General features: G+C 40.1%; 2 protein-coding genes across 2 annotated transcripts; one reads left to right on the top strand and one right to left on the bottom strand.

The window, feature by feature from the left end:
- Window positions 1-1225: 1225 nt before the first annotated feature.
- On the top strand, window positions 1226-7045 carry ntmt1 (N-terminal Xaa-Pro-Lys N-methyltransferase 1). Its single transcript, XM_077585829.1, has 4 exons — window positions 1226-1387; window positions 2294-2453; window positions 2919-3171; window positions 6374-7045. The coding sequence occupies exons 1-4, from the start codon at window positions 1383-1385 to the stop codon at window positions 6628-6630; spliced, it is 675 nt and encodes a 224-aa protein (XP_077441955.1). The 5' UTR covers window positions 1226-1382; the 3' UTR covers window positions 6631-7045.
- Window positions 7046-7507: 462 nt separating this feature from the next.
- On the bottom strand, window positions 7508-18238 carry ndor1 (NADPH dependent diflavin oxidoreductase 1). The gene is made up of 15 exons (XM_077585828.1): window positions 18123-18238; window positions 17496-17635; window positions 17068-17145; window positions 14005-14102; window positions 13828-13926; window positions 13573-13674; window positions 13243-13437; window positions 12421-12548; window positions 11333-11544; window positions 11093-11200; window positions 10669-10783; window positions 9343-9489; window positions 9155-9273; window positions 8894-8988; window positions 7508-8816 (listed from the first exon to the last, which is right to left on the bottom strand). The coding sequence occupies exons 2-15, from the start codon at window positions 17628-17630 to the stop codon at window positions 8672-8674; spliced, it is 1776 nt and encodes a 591-aa protein (XP_077441954.1). The 5' UTR covers window positions 17631-17635; window positions 18123-18238; the 3' UTR covers window positions 7508-8671.
- Between the last annotated feature and the right edge of the window lie 38 nt (window positions 18239-18276).

Genomic DNA, 18276 nt, shown 5'->3' with positions numbered 1-18276 from the left:
GAAATAAATGTTAAAATGGTAGTGGAAGAGGAATGAATCCTGACTTTAAAAAAAAAATCTATATATTTTTTCATACCTAATATGCCGGTTTGTGAATAAAAATTTGCTTGTTAGCAAAAAAAACAAAAAGGTTTACAAATTTTCATTTTTGTGTGTGCTGGGAAATGTGTTAATGAATGAGCCATCCTCTCTTTCATCCTCATAATGAATGAGTCATCCTCTCTGATATACTGTGTACATATATTTTACAAAAAATATTGCAGCAAAAATATAATAATAATAATAATAATATCATCAACATGATAATAGAAAAATAAATATTTCTGTTCCAGATAATTTGCCACAAGCCTCTTCCATTTGTAAATATTTAACTTTAGCTTGGTTTCAAGTTTTTGCATGACATTTTTTGTACTTGTATTAGGTTTTTGTTTACTTGAAGTTATTTTTTTTCTATATATATTTAATTTGTTACATATTTTGTTATTGGACTTATCATTGTTGGTTATTGTGTAACTACATTTTTCACCTACTCATGCATGCGTGACCAGTACCTGATGATTTTTTTTTAAATTAAATATATGAATATATTTCACTGCTACCAGTAAGTTACTTCTCCTCCACTCTTCTGCCCATTCATCAGTAACACAGTGAAAATGAGTAGAAATGTGAATATTTACTTTGTAAGGTAGGCTAATTTGTGATTCTCGTGTGCCCCTACTTTTTTTTCTTTTCTTTTTTTTTATGTGTCCCTAAAATTTCAGGTTAGGTTCAAATCTGATTTGTATTTAAAAAAGAAAATCACCCGTGACATTCAGCTTTATTTTTTATTATTTTCATTATTATTATAATATATTTTTTAATTATGTTAACCAAACGATATTCAACATCCCACTTAGTGCTTTTTCAGTGTTTTGCTAATCTACCTTGCAAATCTTGGAGCTGAATGTGCATTAGTAGGTGTGTGAATGCTCGTTACTATAACCATTGGCAGAAATAGAGGGCCCCCATGAAGGCGTGGCAGGCTCTGCATGAATACACACACACACACACAACTATTTGACACACGGACACAAATGGGTTTGGATTAATGTATGGGATATTCATTCTACAGAATAAATGTTTCAAGACTTTGCACTTTAAAATGTGACGTTTACAGAAATCAAGCAATGCATTTTGATAAAGGACAAAGTGAAGGTGAATGGAGGCTTACTAAATACGGCCAGCAGGGGGCGCCCGTGTTGTCCCATGTTCTGTAGGACCCAAATAAGGAAATGACGTCCAGCAAATGCAGCGATGGTTGCAAATAGAAAACTCAAGACCTGACACCGGCACGCGTGGACGACGGTTCGAGAGGAGTGGTTGGAGTGTGGCGCTGACAGAGGATGAGGTAAATCTGGATTCCGTTAATGTGTTGAACGTTGTTCAGAGTTGATGTTTTACCGATGAAACGGTTTGCTATCGGCTAACGAGCTAGTTGCTAAAACCAATGGCACAAAAAGTACTGCAAGTACTACTTATCGTTACTTTATTTACGATAAGTCAGACAGTAATAGGTGTGCTTTGAGACTGGGATTTTAACTCGATCAAACGTATGCCTAAAAAGAATGCACCAGTGGTAGTTGTGTCGTTATTACCACGTGTGTGGAAATACTTTCCATGTTCCATCCCTACTTGAGGGTTCTTCCATTTTGATTCATATTAATTTGTTTGTGTATATGTGGTGTCCTTGGCAATGCCATTGTTGTTGATAGACTACAACTTGTAACATTGTGTATTTGTTGCAAGTTTTGGTGGTCTGATTAAAAAAAATAATAGGGGGGAAATGACATTGCGAGTTGCGATGCAATTTTTCTTAACCCCGCCATATACTGTATATATTAGAACATGTAGATTACTATTGTAGTACCGGCACACCGTGCCGCCCTGTCAGCTACCCCGAAATTACAGTGGGGAAAAAACGTATGTGAGCGCTTTGGAATGTCTTAAAATTCTGCATAAATTGTAGTCTGATCTTCATCTACATCACAAAACTAAACTCAAGTCTGCATAAAAAAAATACTCCACAATTTTCTTATTTTAAGCATTCTCGAGACAAGAAGTATATCTGACTTCAAATTGTAGTTTACAATTCAATTAATTAAGACATTGTAATGATAAGGAATCCTCTTCTAATGGACTTCTTGAGGTTCCACCACAACTTTGTAACTATGGCTGAATGAAAATGCAATTTCCAAATCTCAATTTTCATGATGTGTGAAGAATCCTAAACCAAGTTTCTTCTTCCTTCTTCCAGTGGGATGGGTGACACATCAGGAGAGACAAACTTCTACTCCAATGCTGAGGGCTACTGGAAAGAGGTTCCGCCCACTGTGGACGGCATGCTGGGAGGCTACGGGAAGATCTCCAGCATCGATATAAATGGATCCAAGGCTTTCCTTCGCAAATTCCTCGGAGTAAATTTTTTTTAATCCATTCTCGTTGTACTGAAGACACATTGACATCCTAAGTCCGCTTACACACAAACTATGCCGGGCGGGTTGTTTTCTAATGGCAAATGGGCTGTTTGATCAAATAATCCATACACAAATGTATATATTATTATTATTGCAGTAGTAAAGTCATAATAGTATTTGCTTGAAAAACACTTCCAAACCATGAGGAGAATATTGTAATTTGTGACAATATAAGCAATCAAAATCATATGTGAGAGGTTGATTATTATTTCGGTGCGACTGCATGGCTGTACAGAAGGATGGCCGAACAGTCATTTGGAAATTGCAGTTGTAATCTCAAACAAAGCATTTTCGTGTAAATAAAAAAAAACTCCCTAGAAACTCATTTTAAACTGAGGTAAAATAAAGAAAAAAAAAGACAGATAATAGATGCTGAATCTTGCATCTTGCTTGTCACTGCTGCAGGAAGGAGAGGGCAAGACAAGCGCAGGCTGCGCTCTGGACTGCGGCGCGGGTATCGGGAGGATCTCCAAGCGTCTGCTGCTGCCACTCTTCAAGACAGTGGACCTCGTGGATGTGACGCAGGAGTTCCTGGACAAAGCTAAAACGTACCTGGGAGAGGATGGGAAGAGGGTGGGCAACTACTTCTGTAGTGGCCTGCAGGACTTTATACCAGAGACTGGACGCTATGACGTCATCTGGATACAGTGGGTCATTGGTGAGTGCGGTCATTGTGTGTTGATCAACAGACACGGAGAGCAAAATTACAAACTTTGTGTTTCGACATCATGAAAGGCTAAAGATTTTTCTCAGTAAATATCTGTAGTAGGAGGTCTTTAAAATGTGATCTTGTTAAAAATGGGACCACGTGGTAATTAATGGTTGTGTTTTTATAGTCAGGAAACCAGTTGCTGCCAACAGGATCGAGCAGATTCACCACCAATGGGCACTAAGGGTTAATATTCGGATTCACTGCATGCCAGGGGGTTAATTCTATAGGTGCTGTCCCCCCCTGGCTGGGCGTGGGCGGGTCTGCCCCTCTGTTGGCTGCTGGGTGGCGGCTGTGTCTTGGCCGTTCCCTGGGTCTCTTGGGGGGTGCTGCGTTGCGGGGCTCTCCCTGGTGTCCGGGGCGGCGCCGCCCCGGCGCGGTCCGTCGTTCTAGGCCCGGCGACGCGGTTTGGGGCCTGTGGGCCGCGGGGTGCCCCGTGGTTCCCTCTCCCCTCCCCCTTCCTCCCCCTTGCTGCTTCTCCCTCCTCGCCTCTCCCCGCCCGTCCTCCGCCTCCCTGTCCCTTCTCCCTCGTCACCCTTCCTCCTCCTCCTATCATCTCCTTCCCCTGACCCTTCCCCCTCCCCTGTCCGCCTTCCTCCCCCTCCCCTGGGGCGGGGGCTCCATCCGTGGCCCGGGTCTCGGCACTCCGGGGGCCGGGAGGGCGGGTGGGTTGGTGTTGTGCCCGCCCCGCTCTGGTGGACCTCCTGGCACCTCGGGCGGGCGAGCCCTATCGCCCCGCCGGGCTGGTCCCATATGCCCGCCGGGGTCCCGGTGGAGTGGATGGGGGTTTGGTGGGCGGGTGCGCCTCCCGCCGCCGCCCGGTTGGGGGGGGGGGCCCCGCTGGTCGCTCCTCTTATCTCACTGCACTAGTTTTGCACAATACACTTTTATAGACATATAGGGCACATAACACACTTTGGGGGGTGGGGGGGGGGGGTTAGGGTGGAAACACCGTCTTCGCCCTACAACTCCCCTCCAATTTTAATGCACCACACAACTGTGTGTGTGTGGGGGGCATCGGTTGTGGCAGACCGCAGTATATAGCAGTGCTGCGGTCCCCTGTCCGGGGCGCGGACCGCGTTGGGGTGGGGGGTGCTCCTGCTCCTGGGCTTGCTCTCCGGCCGGTGGCCCCTGCAGGGCCCGGGGTTCGTCCTTTGGCGCTGCCGCGGCCTGGGGCGCCCTGAGGTGTTGCGCTTGCTCTGTCCTGGCGGGGGTCAACGGCTCCCCTCTTTGGTGGAGATTTTCATGCATGCCAGATCCACCACACCAGCATTTATCGAAACTCAGACACAATTTTCCTCAGGTCATTGAATCGGTGGAGGCTGGTGTCTGTGGATCTCACTCTGCTTTGTCTGTCCTTCCTTCCTTTCCGCAGTCTCTCCTTTGGTCTCTCGAGGTCTCCCTGATTTGTTGAAATTTAGATGTCTCTGGGGTTGGTGGCCTGGTGGGTGGTGTCTGGTCGGTGCTGGATTTCACTTTCCTTTCTTTTCTTTGGTCCTTTCTCGGGTTTCCTGACGGCCTCACGACTCTGGCTGGAAGTGTTCGGTTTAGGGGAACGGTATGGGATTTTTTTTTTAATAGGTTTTAGGTGAACTAATGAATACACACACACACTCGCACGCACATACACATACTCACCCACATATAAAAAAAATATATATATTAAAAAATAATAATAAAAAAGGAGAGCAATGATTATAACATGTCAAATCGGTAAAATTACCGAATGAACAATACTGAGCTGAAAAAATAAAATAAAAAATAATAAATGGGACCATGTTTGAAAGATAATTCAAAATAGCGGACTTCCTATTAGAATTAGCATATGGCTCCAAGAGAAATATTTGTAGGTTTTAAGCTCTTACATATGCCTCCAATGTTTCATATTTTTTTTTGTTAGGTGCAGGGCAACAGTACAACAGTGCGTTGCCACGGCAAACAGCTTTTAACTAATAATAACAAACTTCGTATTTCACCATCATGAAGGCCTGCACAGTATTCTGTGCAAATCTGAGGTGGATGTGGTTAACCCTACAAGCTTCCCCAATCTTCGCCCTCGAAAGTTTTAGATGTTTCCATCCTCCGACACACCTGATCCATATAATGAGCTTATCAGCAAACGCTGTAGAACACGATAATGATCCTGATCTTTAGCATCAGGGAGGACAGAAACATCTAAAAACTGCAGGACTCTGGCCCTCGAGGACCAGGATTGGGGAAGCCTGCTCTAGTGAAAATGCTACTTCATTTATAAAGCGCTTTTCGACCTCACAAGGCTCTCAAAGTGCTTTACATTCAAATACTCATTCACCTACTGATGATGCAGAATCTGGAGCAACTGGGGGTTCAGTATCTTGCTCAGGGATACTTCAATGTGGTCACAACAGCATGTGATTGAACCCACAACCTCTGTTGTAAGATGACCACTCTACCACTAAGCCATGCCACCCCAAGACACAAAAAAAATCTAATATTAAAACATGTATTTCCTTTAGCAAGTAGATGATGCTATCACCAAATTAAAAAGTAAGTTTATAGATGTCTTCAAGCCTGGACTCTCATCAAATATGCAAAATTTTGACAAGATATAATCATTTGGGTCAAGTTACAGCAGTTAATGTCACACTGATGTCAAACTTGAAACGAAATTCAAAATGGTGGCCTAGGTTTAGGATATGGCTCTTTTTTTTGTAGGTCATAGGCTGTTACATATACTTCAAATTTTGTAGATCTTGGTGAAACGTACAACTGGGGCTGCTTAGTTAAGAATTTGTCAGGAGCTGCAGAAAAAAAATGTTTTTTTTTTTTTTTAATTATTAAACTATTAACTTATTAAATTTTGACCAGCCTGATGTGTGTGTAAAGTTTCATAAGTTTTAGGGCATGTTCATGCCCTCAGCAACAGCGCTTCGTAAAGACTCACAAACTTAATTTCTTAACACCATGAAGGCCTAAACAATTTTGATGCATTGTTATTATTATTATTGTACATTTTCTTTCAAATCTGGCCCCATTTTTCACCTTTTCTGTCACTTCTTCAGGCGCTACATTATTACGTACTGTTGCTCTATCAAAGCCAGTGAATTGTAATATTCATCAAGACAGAAATGCAGATTTTGGAGTCCCAATGCAATCCAATGCTCCTCTGCAGGCCACCTGACCGACAACCACCTGGTGGAGTTCTTGCGGCGCTGCCAAAAAGCCTTGCGGCTCAACGGCCTCATCGTCATCAAGGACAATGTTTCATATGAAGGGGTGGTCCCGGATAAGGTGGACAGCAGCGTGTGTCGAGACCTGCAAATAGTCCGCAGTCTGGTGAGCACAGCAGGTCTAAGAGTCGTCTACGAGGAGCAACAAGTTAACTTTCCAAAGGAGATCTACCAAGTCCACAGTCTGGCTCTCCGCTAAGAAGTGCTCCAATGTTTGCAAAGTGCCATTTGTGATATTTAATGAGGTGTTTTTAGTCAACAGTCCTGAAATGAACCATGAGTGTTAGAGGTTTGTTTCATCTCGCCTTACCACCGGTCTTAGTTATTTTTTATTATATTTGTTTGTTCTAGTCTAAATCATTTCAACTTGAAGCTGACCCTTTTCTAATAGGACTGCCTGAGCCATTGCTACTATTTTGGAGCAGAAACCTTTATTGACCAATGACGTCTGTATCTTATATCTGGAAAAATAAGAACTTGTATAATTCACTGTTCATGCAGGCCTCCCTCTTTCCAGTCAATGTTTGAATCATGCATTTCAGACCACTGAATGTTTTTCATCAACATATATACCAAGCTATCAGCTACATTAAAAATCAGTCGGTTTCTCAGTACACCATTGTTTTTGTTTTCCTCTCTGTTGCAGCTGAATTAGCAAACTAAACTATTTTGCACAAACATTGCAGCTGAAACACACTACTATATCTATAGATTGTGGGAAGGAGCCAAGGCAGGAGATTAGCAACCTTGTGCTCAACAATTGGCATGATCTTTTAATATTAAAAATATTATATATTATTTGATTAACTTTCCCCATGGGCAATTGAGGACGTACAATTTTACTATTGCACAACCAGTTGATGACATCGATACCCCATTTTAGATATTTGTGAATCCACTGGCAGAAACAGCTGCATATTGTTTTTTCTGCTGTAGTTCATATAATAAAAAAGAACAGAAATTTACACACCATGGTTCAAATGGCATGCATCATAGCAGCGTTGAGGTCAAAATCACAGTAGCATGGAATCATATTTCCTATTCAAAACAACAGTTTAAATCACAGCGAAAGCAAATACCATTAAATAAGGTACATTTATTTTTGTTGCCCATAGTTGCCCACTTGTTTTCCACGTAATTCAGGTATGCTTGCATGTAGGCTGTTGAATGGGTTCATTGACCTAAATACCGTGTGTCACTATGGGAGGATCCCCAAAGTGTCTGCTGCCGCGTCCAAAAGACCGTAGAAAACTACATGAAAGAAACTTTGACTTAACTTAAGGTTTTGGTTCTTAGTTATAGTTGCAATGGTGGGTTTGAAATGTCCTTTCATCCTTTAAACCTTCTAATTTTAATTAAATGCATAGACATGATAGCTCAGGGGTCAGTCACCAATGTGGTGTCAGGCACCAGCTTGTTCTAAAAATAGCTCACCAGTGATGAGAGATTTTCTATGAATGTTGTTGAACACTGGCAGATTTATTCATTCAAAAAAAGGAAAAAGTGTGGCTATTAATATTTATCAGTTTTATAATTATTGAGAGACACTTTTAAAGGGGGAGTCAGCCCCCAAAATAATTTTTTGACAATAATATGTTTTATGCAGCCCCACTAGTCTAAATATCTTATTCTGTTTAATATTGCGTTAGTGGAATATGAGTTAAGCAGCAAAATCCAGCCGTTGTTATTCATCTCAAGGGGCAGCCATTTTGCCACTTGCTGTCGACTGAAGATGCTGTTTTCTGAAGTTGAGCTGTGATAGGTCGTTACCTGAGACCTGAGCAACTGTGATGTCATCTTCAGTTGACAGCAAGTGGCAAAATGGCTGCCCCCTAAGACGGATAAAAACAGCTGGATTTTGCTTAACTCATATTCCACAAATTTAAAATTAATCAGAATATGATGTTTAGACTTGCGAGGTCACATATTATTGTAAAGAAATGTTTGAGGTTGACTTCCACTTTAACATAATCACAGTGTCATCTCACAAATGAATATCATTAATTATTAATAATAACGTATAGTATAAAGGTAATACGATAAAATTTGTTACTTCAGAAGTGTGTACTATCAAACTGGTAGCCCTTCACATTAATCAGTACCCAAGAAGTATCCCTTTCAAAAATGTTGGTGACCCCTGTGGTAGATGCTCCCTTCCAAACAAGGATGTTACAGACTGCAGGGCTTCATTCAGTCATTGCACAATACAGCAATGTGGAATGTGATTGGACACCACCTGATCAGGACCAGGTCTCACTCTGGAATTTTTCAGACTTCTCCATGTCTGCCAGCATCATCTCGGCATCCTCAGCGGAGATGCGTCCCTCCTGTTGGAACACTGCCTTCAATGCGTCACACACACCATTTGGCATGTCTTTAGCATTTCTGTATAGACAGATCAATTACAGTTAGAGAGCATTTATGTACATTACAAGTGTGATGAAGAAGTTGTAAGCTCTCACCCAGCGATGTAGAAGTAGGCGCCTTTATTTGCAACCAGGTCCCAAATGAGCGACGCGTTCTCTCGCAAACGCTGCTGAACGTAAACCTTTTCCTCCTGGATTGACAAATATGTTTTACATGACACTGCATAGCTTTGAATTGTGGGTATAAATGAAGTTTATATGTTTGTTTGTTTTTTACATGGACTCTATCACGGAGTTTCACCAGCAAGAAACTGGGGTAGCATAAAATAAAAACTCAACAAAAAGTAATGTTGTGACCTGGTCACGAGAGAAGGCGGTGAAGAGGGTCAACTGTCCAGTGTTTGTCATCTCCTTCCACTCAGACCTAAAGTAGAAGTCTTTGGACTCCGATCGACAGCCGAAGAACAGGACATTGGCTGTACAGCGAAAACATCATTAAGAAGTCACATCGCAATATCGTAACTCCTCAGAGGTGAAGTACACACCATTTTTACCCTCCGCAGCCCTTTCCTGTAAAGCCGACCGAAAGGGTGCCACTCCTGTTCCTGGTCCAACCATTATCACTGGGGTGTTTTTGTCCATTGGAAACCGGAGAGTTCCCTTTTTTACCCAGAGAGGCACGTAGACATCTTCTGTAAGATAATGGGGAAACACAAAAGGCCTGTGTGATTATTTTTTTTTGTGTGGTGTCAAAATTAGTTGAAATTTTGAGCCAATTTAAAGTTCTTAACACCACTAATTTTTTTAAACGTGCGATGACCGCCCCTTACGTGGAAAGCCGGTACTGGAGGGATTTCAGTTGCAACACAGCAGACACGTCCATGTCAAAATTTGTCAGTAATACATTTAATAATATTAATGTATATATTTGTGGAGACTGGGGTAAAGTTGTATTTTACCATTTAAAAAATTTGCAGAATTTCACAAATTACTTTATGTTAAAGATTAGATAGCTCTTAATATGAAAAGAAAAATGCACTGAGCTGTCACAAATGTCTTCCAAATGCAATTATGCCATCTAAGGGCAGAAAAATGACACAAATCAATATCACACTAATTTTTTACAACACAGTACTTTTTAATTTCAACTCCATTTTATTAATTCGTATGAAATTACTGGATCAATTACTAAAACAGGCAGCCATATTTTTATTGGTTTACCTTTTTTCCCCCCACTTTTATGTTGACAAGAGTATGAAAACTTTTGTTTCAACAATTTATAATATTTTATTGTTTATTTAGAACAGATATACAATTTGCAATTAATCGTGAGTTAACTATTGAAGTCATGAGATTAGTTACGATTAAAAACTGTAATCGCTTGACACGCATAATTGTTTTCAGATACATATATATTTTTTAAAGGAGCTATAAGTTTTGATTTAAATTTACTGCTAAAATGATTCAGAGTAAAAGTGTGATTAGACTGTGCTGCAGACTTTCACCTTTATTTTGTGCGTATTTACATCCATATCAGGTGAATGGTGAATTACAATTTGTATATAAAATGTAGTTCCCACTTTTTAAGGTACCAAAAGTGTTGGGACACTTTGGCTGCTTAGCTGTTTCATGGTCAGGTGGGCATGTACGGCTACCATTGGAACTGATTTCCTTATATTTACCTATGACCATACTGTATAGCAAATTAATCAATCATTAGAGCTACAATATAAAGTGCCCCACGGTAAATCGATGAAATGGGGATTCAACATTTTACAGACATACCATAACTGAGACACACGACGCAACAAATTGAAAACTTTATATTCTTGATGAATGAGGTGTGAATGCACTTAAATAAATCAAATTACCTTTTGTAGGGTCAAGGGAGGCCAACCAGGTGGAGCAGTGACCTCTTCGCGGTTTATACATCTTGGTTTTATATTTGACTACGGCAACCAGGATTTGGAGCCTGTGTGGGTAGGCCTGTTTGTGGGACAGAATATGCTCGTCACTTCATGGAATAAAACAATATAGATTTTGCACTGATTTCTGGAAAGCGCTCTTTGATGTTTCAATCAAGATCAGATTTACTGGCCACGTATGTAAAAACACAAAATGAATTTGTCTTCAAAGTCACAACATGAAAAATAACAATGACCAATAGAGGGAGACGTGACGGGAAGCCTGGCGGTTCGCTAATTAGCGTCCCAAGTTTCTTAGATGAATAAAATGAGATATATAGAAGCAGGGAGGAAAAAATTAATCTTGGGAATCATTTTCTGTTGTGTGTACCCGAAGAGAGGAGGCGATGGAAAACGATCGGGGCTGGATCTCGGGGAAAAGATCCAGCAGGTAGTCGACTTTAAGTTGTGCTGTTGTGTGGGGGAAATCTGCCAAGACCTGAGGCACAAGAGTACATTCAGTTAGTGGATCTCGGACAGGCACAAATCATAACATCATAAATAGTATAATACACTTCAAAAAGTTAAGACAGTAAACATAAAACATCTTATTATCATGGCAAGTCGTCACCTCCAGTGCGGTACGCCGTGGTCGGTTGCAGTAGGTGTGCACTTCCTCCTGGCCCTCTGCTGAGCTGAACTCAGCCAGCTTTTCACGCTCCAACTCGTCATTGGAGAAGGTGCTGAGCAGTTCAAAAAAGGAGCGGCGAGGCACGGCTGCAATGTCCAGGTAGCTCTCCACCAGGTATTGCAACGTGCACGGCTGACGAAGCTTCGCAGGAACTGAGCACACGGCACTTTTAGTTAGCAGTGTTAGCCACAGTGAGCAGTTAATTCTGTAACAACCATGCTATCGAATAAAAAATGTTTATGGTGGACAATGCTAAGAGATTTAACAGCACCAAATGGCCTTTACAAATTTAATGGGTTAAAGAATTGTATAAATATAACAATAGTAAGAATATATATATATATATATATATATATATATATATATATATATATATATATATATATATATGCACATTTTAGTTAGCTGACTGGTCAAATTCAGATAAAAGCATACATTTCCATATGAAACTAATTGCATGTCTTTGGGATATAATACACAGGCTAATATATAATATATATAATACACAGGCTAATATCACGATGTTGGTATTTTTTTATACATATTGTGCAGCCCTATAGGAGCCCATTACATTCCAATTACTTTGTTGAAGTACCTTTGGCTGGGCGGAAAAAGTTTTGAAATGATTTATCTTGGTCTCATTTGTTTTACATCACCAAAAAGAGTGTGTAAACTTCATATTCACTGTTTATGCCATAGCAATACATTAAGAGGTTGAGTTAGTTTGGTTACTATGGAGAATTATTTTTTAACATTTTTTATTCAGGTCTTAAAAAGCAGCTTATGATAAAGGGGACAAATCTAGCGTTTCACAAAACTAGAATATTGTGACAAAGCTTAACACTGGAGACTCCCTGTGTCCCACTCTTGATGCAACACAATTGCGGAGGTTTTCCTTAGCATTTAAATGATCTCATTCTGCTTTAGTAAGCTTCAGAATCACGGGGAAGACTGCTGACTTGACGGTTGTGCAGAAATAAGGAGAAAAGCTCTGTCTGAATGAACACATTGAATACACACATGCCTACCTGCAGAGCCATCTGTTGCTGTGAGCGAAAATCTGGCCTTTGGATCTAATCTCAATAGTTGACAGAATTCTTTAACATCTTCAGTTGCGTTGCAAGAACGCATCACAACCACGTCACCAGCAGTAAAACTACACAGAGCACACACCAACAAAAGGAAAGTAAACAGAATTAACCCTATCAAGCCAAACGTATCATATTAAATACAAGACATTTTGAGCCCTCTATTTCATGAGTATAATTTATTTCCTATTAAAACCCTGACGTGTATGATCTGACACATGCATTGCACGGATAATCTATTAGAGGGCAGTATCACCCAGCTGATGACTTTTACGGCGACCTCACAAGATCGCCAAAATTCACAAAGGAGAGACTCCTATACTTAATTAATAGTGGGAAATGTTCTTTCAGGTTTTTGGAAATTCTAATATGTTTGATATGTATATTTTTGACAGTTATAAATGTATACATTTAAAGCATTTTGACCGGATGTATCAAATAGGACACAAATCAAAAGGCTTATGTGGAAGTTGATTTTCAAAAAATATATTTAAAAAAATTGGTTCAAAAGGACCAATAAATACTCTATTTACAAAGAATCAAAAAAAAATTCTCATATATTTCATGGTTCAGGTAAGGTTTTATATATATTTTTTTTAAATCAACATGAGCACTCAGTTGGTCTGAAGAAGTGAATAAGGCAAGAGGAAAAATATGGTGCTATGATTTCAACCTGTAGCAAACTGAAGCAGTCCATGAGAGGACCATTATTCATACAATTTCCTGACAAATTCATACACATAATGGCAAGGTCAGACTTACTCTATGTTGGATCCCATGATGTCAAACTCAATGTGCCTCACATCTTGAAAATGCTTCGGGTGCGTTACTCTCTTATTGGACAGCAGTTTGGCAGGAAAGGGATGCGATTGGTTGAGGCCCGTTTGTTTCGTAGGAATTATTTGACCTTTCTCATTTACATCATCCAGGAAATTAAAAGTGTACTTTGGAGGAAGCCTGGTGAGAAATCAGAACAAATTCATATATTTTGGTGTGAAAAAATAGGACTTGAAGGTCTTTTGAAAATTAAACTCATGTAAAAAATAAATACACTAAATTAGAATCTGTGCATTGAAACAAAAGAGTACTCACGGTTCATCTTCCCTCAGTGGGATCTTATCTGCAAAACATGGGTACAAAGCAAAAGCTTTTTCCCAAAATGACGTTAGCCACACATCAATCACTGCATCGGGCCTGTTTGATAAACACACTTTAATGTAAAACATAGACTATATGAATAACTGCAGCCCAACATGCAGTGCTTAACACAGTAAATCATACCACCACCCAATATAAGGATTACACTGTACAAATACCCTAAACATACATCACATTTGCTACCCTTACCCTAGATCATGTTGGTCATCTGCTAGCCCGACAGGCAGCAGCAGAGTGGCGCCCAACTGGGCAAGCCGTTTGTGGAGCTTCTTGGCCACAAAATTGAACCTACAAACAAGCATGGTACACTTGCTAAAGGAGATCATGATGAGCCATTCTGAATGAGCTCTATAAAGAGAATCTTACTTTGGGTAAGAAGAGTCGCCCAGGCCCAGTATGGCACAATGCAGCTGACACAGAGAACCAACTGGTAAAGATTTTCTGAAGAGGAACCTCCAGAAGTTCTTTGGAGAGAAACGTAAATGAGAAGTTAGTGAATTGTACGCTTGACTTTTATAGCGTTTTCTCCCCAATTAACTTCCACGCTGTCAAAAGATCTTTCTTTTGGGAGAACTTCCTGGATGAACGAAAAATGAAGTTCACCTGTAAAAGGCATATACAACACCCCAGGTTAAAGGTCTAGTGGCACATCTATTTATTTAATTCTTATTAACAACCAACAACCAATCACAGCTCAGCTTCAGAAAACAGGTGAGCTGTGATTGGTCGTTGCCTGAGCCCTGCGCAACTCTGTCATCGTCAGTTGACAGCAAGTGGCAAAATGGCCGCCCCCCTGAGATGGATAAAAACGGCTGGATTTTGCTTCATAACTCATATTCCACATATGTAATATTAATCAGAATGTCATGTTTAGACTAGTAAGGTCACATATAACATATTATTGTCAAGAAATGTTTAAGGTTAACTTCCACTTTAACTCATTCACTGCCATTGACGGTTATAGACGTCAAATATTCATTTTAACTATTTCTATTAGTTTAACATTTTTCTCCACTTTTGTTAACAAGAGTATGAAAACCTAGATTTTTTTTATTGTACATTTAGAACAGATATAACAGTTATGATTAATCGTGAGTTATTTCATGAAGTCATGCGATTAATTACGATTAAAAATTTTAATCGCCTGACGCTCCTAATTTTTAAATAATCTTTTCTTTTTTTTTAAATTGTAATTTATTGCATGAATTCAATAGTAAACTCACGATTAATCATAAATTTTATATCTGTTCTAAATGTACAATTAAAAAATTGTAGGTTTTCATACTCTTGTTAACAAAAGTGGAAACAATATTAAACTAATAGAAATAGTTCAAATGAATTTTTGACGTCAATAGCCGTCAATGGCAGTGAATGAGTTAAAAATGGAAAAATGGTTTGCTGTGATTGAAAGCATGCTATATTTCGTCATTGATCATCGATTATATTTCTTGATAGAGTGTGCATGAGCAAGATAGAGACAGAGTGAGTGTGTGTGTATAATGCGTGGCTAATGCTATTGCTATCTTGGTTCACAATTAGGTACAACCGAATGCTGGAAACTCAGGCTACTCGCTCATCATTCTCCACGTCTGCCCCCCCCAAACAGTCCTGGTAGTGGTAGCAGGTGTTCTCAAGATTAACTCTTTGACTGCCAAAAACGTTAAATGACGTTTAGTAAAAACCTACGGAGGGCCGCCAAGGACGTTAAAAGACGTTCTCCTTTTTTTTTTTTTTTTTTTGGGAAACGGGTGGAGGAAAGCCTTGCCCAGCTGTGGTGAAAGTTTCAAGGAGATCTAGTTAGCCTAATGACTATTTTTGGCCCCTAGATGGCAGCAATGACTCTCTTTTGACAAGATTGGGTAGGCGTCAGTAGAAGACGTGAGGCGGACGGAGCTAGAGGGGACAATGGCTGGGGAAGGGAAGAGAACATGGCGACCGGTTGCAAGCAGCTCACGCTCGAGCATTTTTTTTCAAAGACGAAAAGCATCGACCAACGCTAAAGAGCACATTAATGACGACGATGATCATCATCGATGATGATGATGGTGACTCCGAGGTTGGAAGCGTTGACGCGGCAGTAGAAGACGTGAGGCGGAGCTAGATGGCTGAGGAAGCGAACAATGGCGACCGGCAGCTCACACTTGGGAATTTTTTTCAAAGACGAAAGGCATCGACCAACGCTAAAGAGCACATTGATGACGACGATGATCATCATCAATGATGATGATGGTGACTCCGAGGTTGACGCCGAAGTTGGAAGTGCTGACACGACGGCTATGACGACGTCATAAAGGTTCACGGGCTAGCGATGCTAACACCGGAAAATGCGGCGCACAACCGAGCACGCTCAGGCGGACGTTCAATCGGACGACGAAGAGTACCCCGAGTCCAATGCATATTCATCGGAGGAGTGGGTACAGTCTGCTACTTGCTATTCCCCGGAAAAAAAGGCCGTCAAGAAAGTGTAACGTCTGCACGCGAAACGAAATCGAAGTGAAACTACTCTGTTGTGCAAATCCTGCTCCCTCTCCTTGCACGCAGGGCAGTGTTACAAAAAGAAAAACTGTATTTGAAACATCCACATACAGTAATTGTAAATAGTACCACAGTTGCACACATTTGTAAATAGTTTGCGAAATTGTTTTGTCAAATTGTTACACTGTTGAATGGAAATAAACATATTTTGCAATCCAAAAACACTTTTTCATTGTTGGTGGTGGTGTATTACAGAAGTAAAGCACTATTTAGGTGTTTGTGGCATCATTCTTGGACAAAAAGAAGTGTAGAATTCACTAGAGTGCATGAAATAACATCGTTTCACAAAAAGCTTTTTCTCCGCTTTTTTTTCAAAACAGAGCATTTCGGTGAAACTAACCATTTTCTATTGTTGATTACTGAAGAACGGAATAAGGTAGAAATAAACTTTTTTTTCTAATGAAAGATGAGAGTTCAATCTTTCATTTGGTAGTATGTGTGTTTCCATAGTCCAAACACAACATTTTCTGTGGACCTTGAAAGATCAGTGAAAATGCTTAAATCGTCTGGCACTGGCGACATCCCGTTTCTGAACACGTCTGGCAGTCAAAGAGTTAAGGTGCCACAAACAGTGACAATCCTTTTTAGTTTTGTATTCTAGTTGATGATGTGTGTTTTGTTAAGAGATGGCATTTGATGGTTTTATGCAATCATTGCTAAGCACTTGGCCCCTTCCTCTCTCCCGGTTCAAATAAAACCAAATTTCAGAGCTACAATTTCTTACTGGCCTTTGCCATTTGTTCACTGTCGCGTACACCTGCCTGAGACAATCTGCAGGTTGTAAAACATATACAAGTGCGTTTGTCCTGATTACCAGGCCTGAAATTTGCACATCAGCTAGTTAAACAGGGGCTTCTTAATCATATAATCTTGATGTGCTAATTGACGCAGTACCTTCATGTTGTCAGGGGGGTCTCCTTGGCCAGTGGTAGAGCAGACAAAAACAACTAGCGACTCTGAGATCAAGTTAGCCTGTTATATGAGAGGAAACACAACAGGAAACAGCCATTTAGCACAGTTTTGTCAGCACAATGTTGTAAATATCAGGCAGATGACTGAAACTCATTTATAAATGTGTTGGCTCTGTTCTCCAATAGTTGTAAAAAAATAAATTAAAAAAAAAAGTAAATTTGTATATTGTGAGAGATTAATATTCTGCAAAGCAAACATTCAAAATCACGAGTGGAGGTTCAACACATAATTAGAACAGGAACGTTACATTTGTATTTGAATCTCAGGTGATACAGACAGCGGAAAGAGTTAACTGTACCATTAGTCCTATTTCTTAAATTAAGATAGTACAAGAATTAAACAAAACTTACAACATTGTAGTCATCAAGTGACGACAAATGCACTCGCAGACGTCTTCTGATCGCCTGCCTCGCAATCCTCTGGGCTGTGTCCTGGGCCGTCCCAGTCTGGCTCCCATAGAGGATGAGCAAAGCAGGGCCTGACATTATGACTGAAAGAGTATGGTGAATATCAGTTGACTTGAAATAGTTCAGCCAGGTAAAACACAACACAAGCAGATTAACATTTGTGCGTAGCAATATGTCCCAAATTCAACATGTTACTGCCAACTAAACCACAAAATAGACCGTCGTATACTAGAGTAGATATCGAATACAGGTTAGTAGTACTACATTTATTACCATTACAAGTAGTTGAAAAACTTTTTGGGATAAAATAGATTTGTGAGAGTAGCTTTAATGTGACATACACATTACTTTTACTTGAGTGTTTTTGTTTTTGTAGTAACACTAATTTTACTCCTTTACCAAGAGCTAGTGTATGCAATATGTGTACAGTTATATAGAGATTATGTAGGTCAACAGTATTGCTAGCAACTAGCCTGACAGCAAGATAATACGAATTGTATTTAGCACATCTATTTTCCTTCTCCTTTAACACATTTATATCGTAGTATCCAAAAAACGCCAGACACTTACAGTACTTGGCACCACCAATAATGAGAATCGCTTAAAAAAAATAATCAAGAAAATTACGTAGGATGAAGCTCAGCTATCATTGTGGACGACCGTCACACTTTACGGTAAAAAAAAAAAAATCGCGCTGTGGTTGGTCAGTGAAGTGATGCTACGT

Source organism: Vanacampus margaritifer, chromosome 14, assembly GCF_051991255.1.
Source record: "Vanacampus margaritifer isolate UIUO_Vmar chromosome 14, RoL_Vmar_1.0, whole genome shotgun sequence".
Lineage (NCBI taxonomy): Eukaryota > Metazoa > Chordata > Actinopteri > Syngnathiformes > Syngnathidae > Vanacampus > Vanacampus margaritifer.
This window is presented reverse-complemented; position numbering and strand designations above follow the sequence as displayed.

What these genes read in the sequence shown, in the direction of transcription:
- ntmt1 (XM_077585829.1), top strand. An exon ending in TCCTTCGCAAATTCCTCGGA is followed by an intron (nt 2,454 to 2,918) that starts GTAAATTTTTTT and finishes TCACTGCTGCAG; the next exon opens with GAAGGAGAGGGCAAGACAAG. An exon ending in CTGGATACAGTGGGTCATTG is followed by an intron (nt 3,172 to 6,373) that starts GTGAGTGCGGTC and finishes GCTCCTCTGCAG; the next exon opens with GCCACCTGACCGACAACCAC.
- ndor1 (XM_077585828.1), bottom strand. Translation starts at nt 17,630, where the DNA reads ATGTCAGGCCCTGCTTTGCTCATCCTCTATGGGAGCCAGACTGGGACG. An exon ending in GGCGACTCTTCTTACCCAAA is followed by an intron (nt 13,927 to 14,004) that starts GTAAGATTCTCT and finishes GCTTGTTTGTAG; the next exon opens with GTTCAATTTTGTGGCCAAGA. An exon ending in CACGGCGTACCGCACTGGAG is followed by an intron (nt 11,201 to 11,332) that starts GTGACGACTTGC and finishes CTTGTGCCTCAG; the next exon opens with GTCTTGGCAGATTTCCCCCA.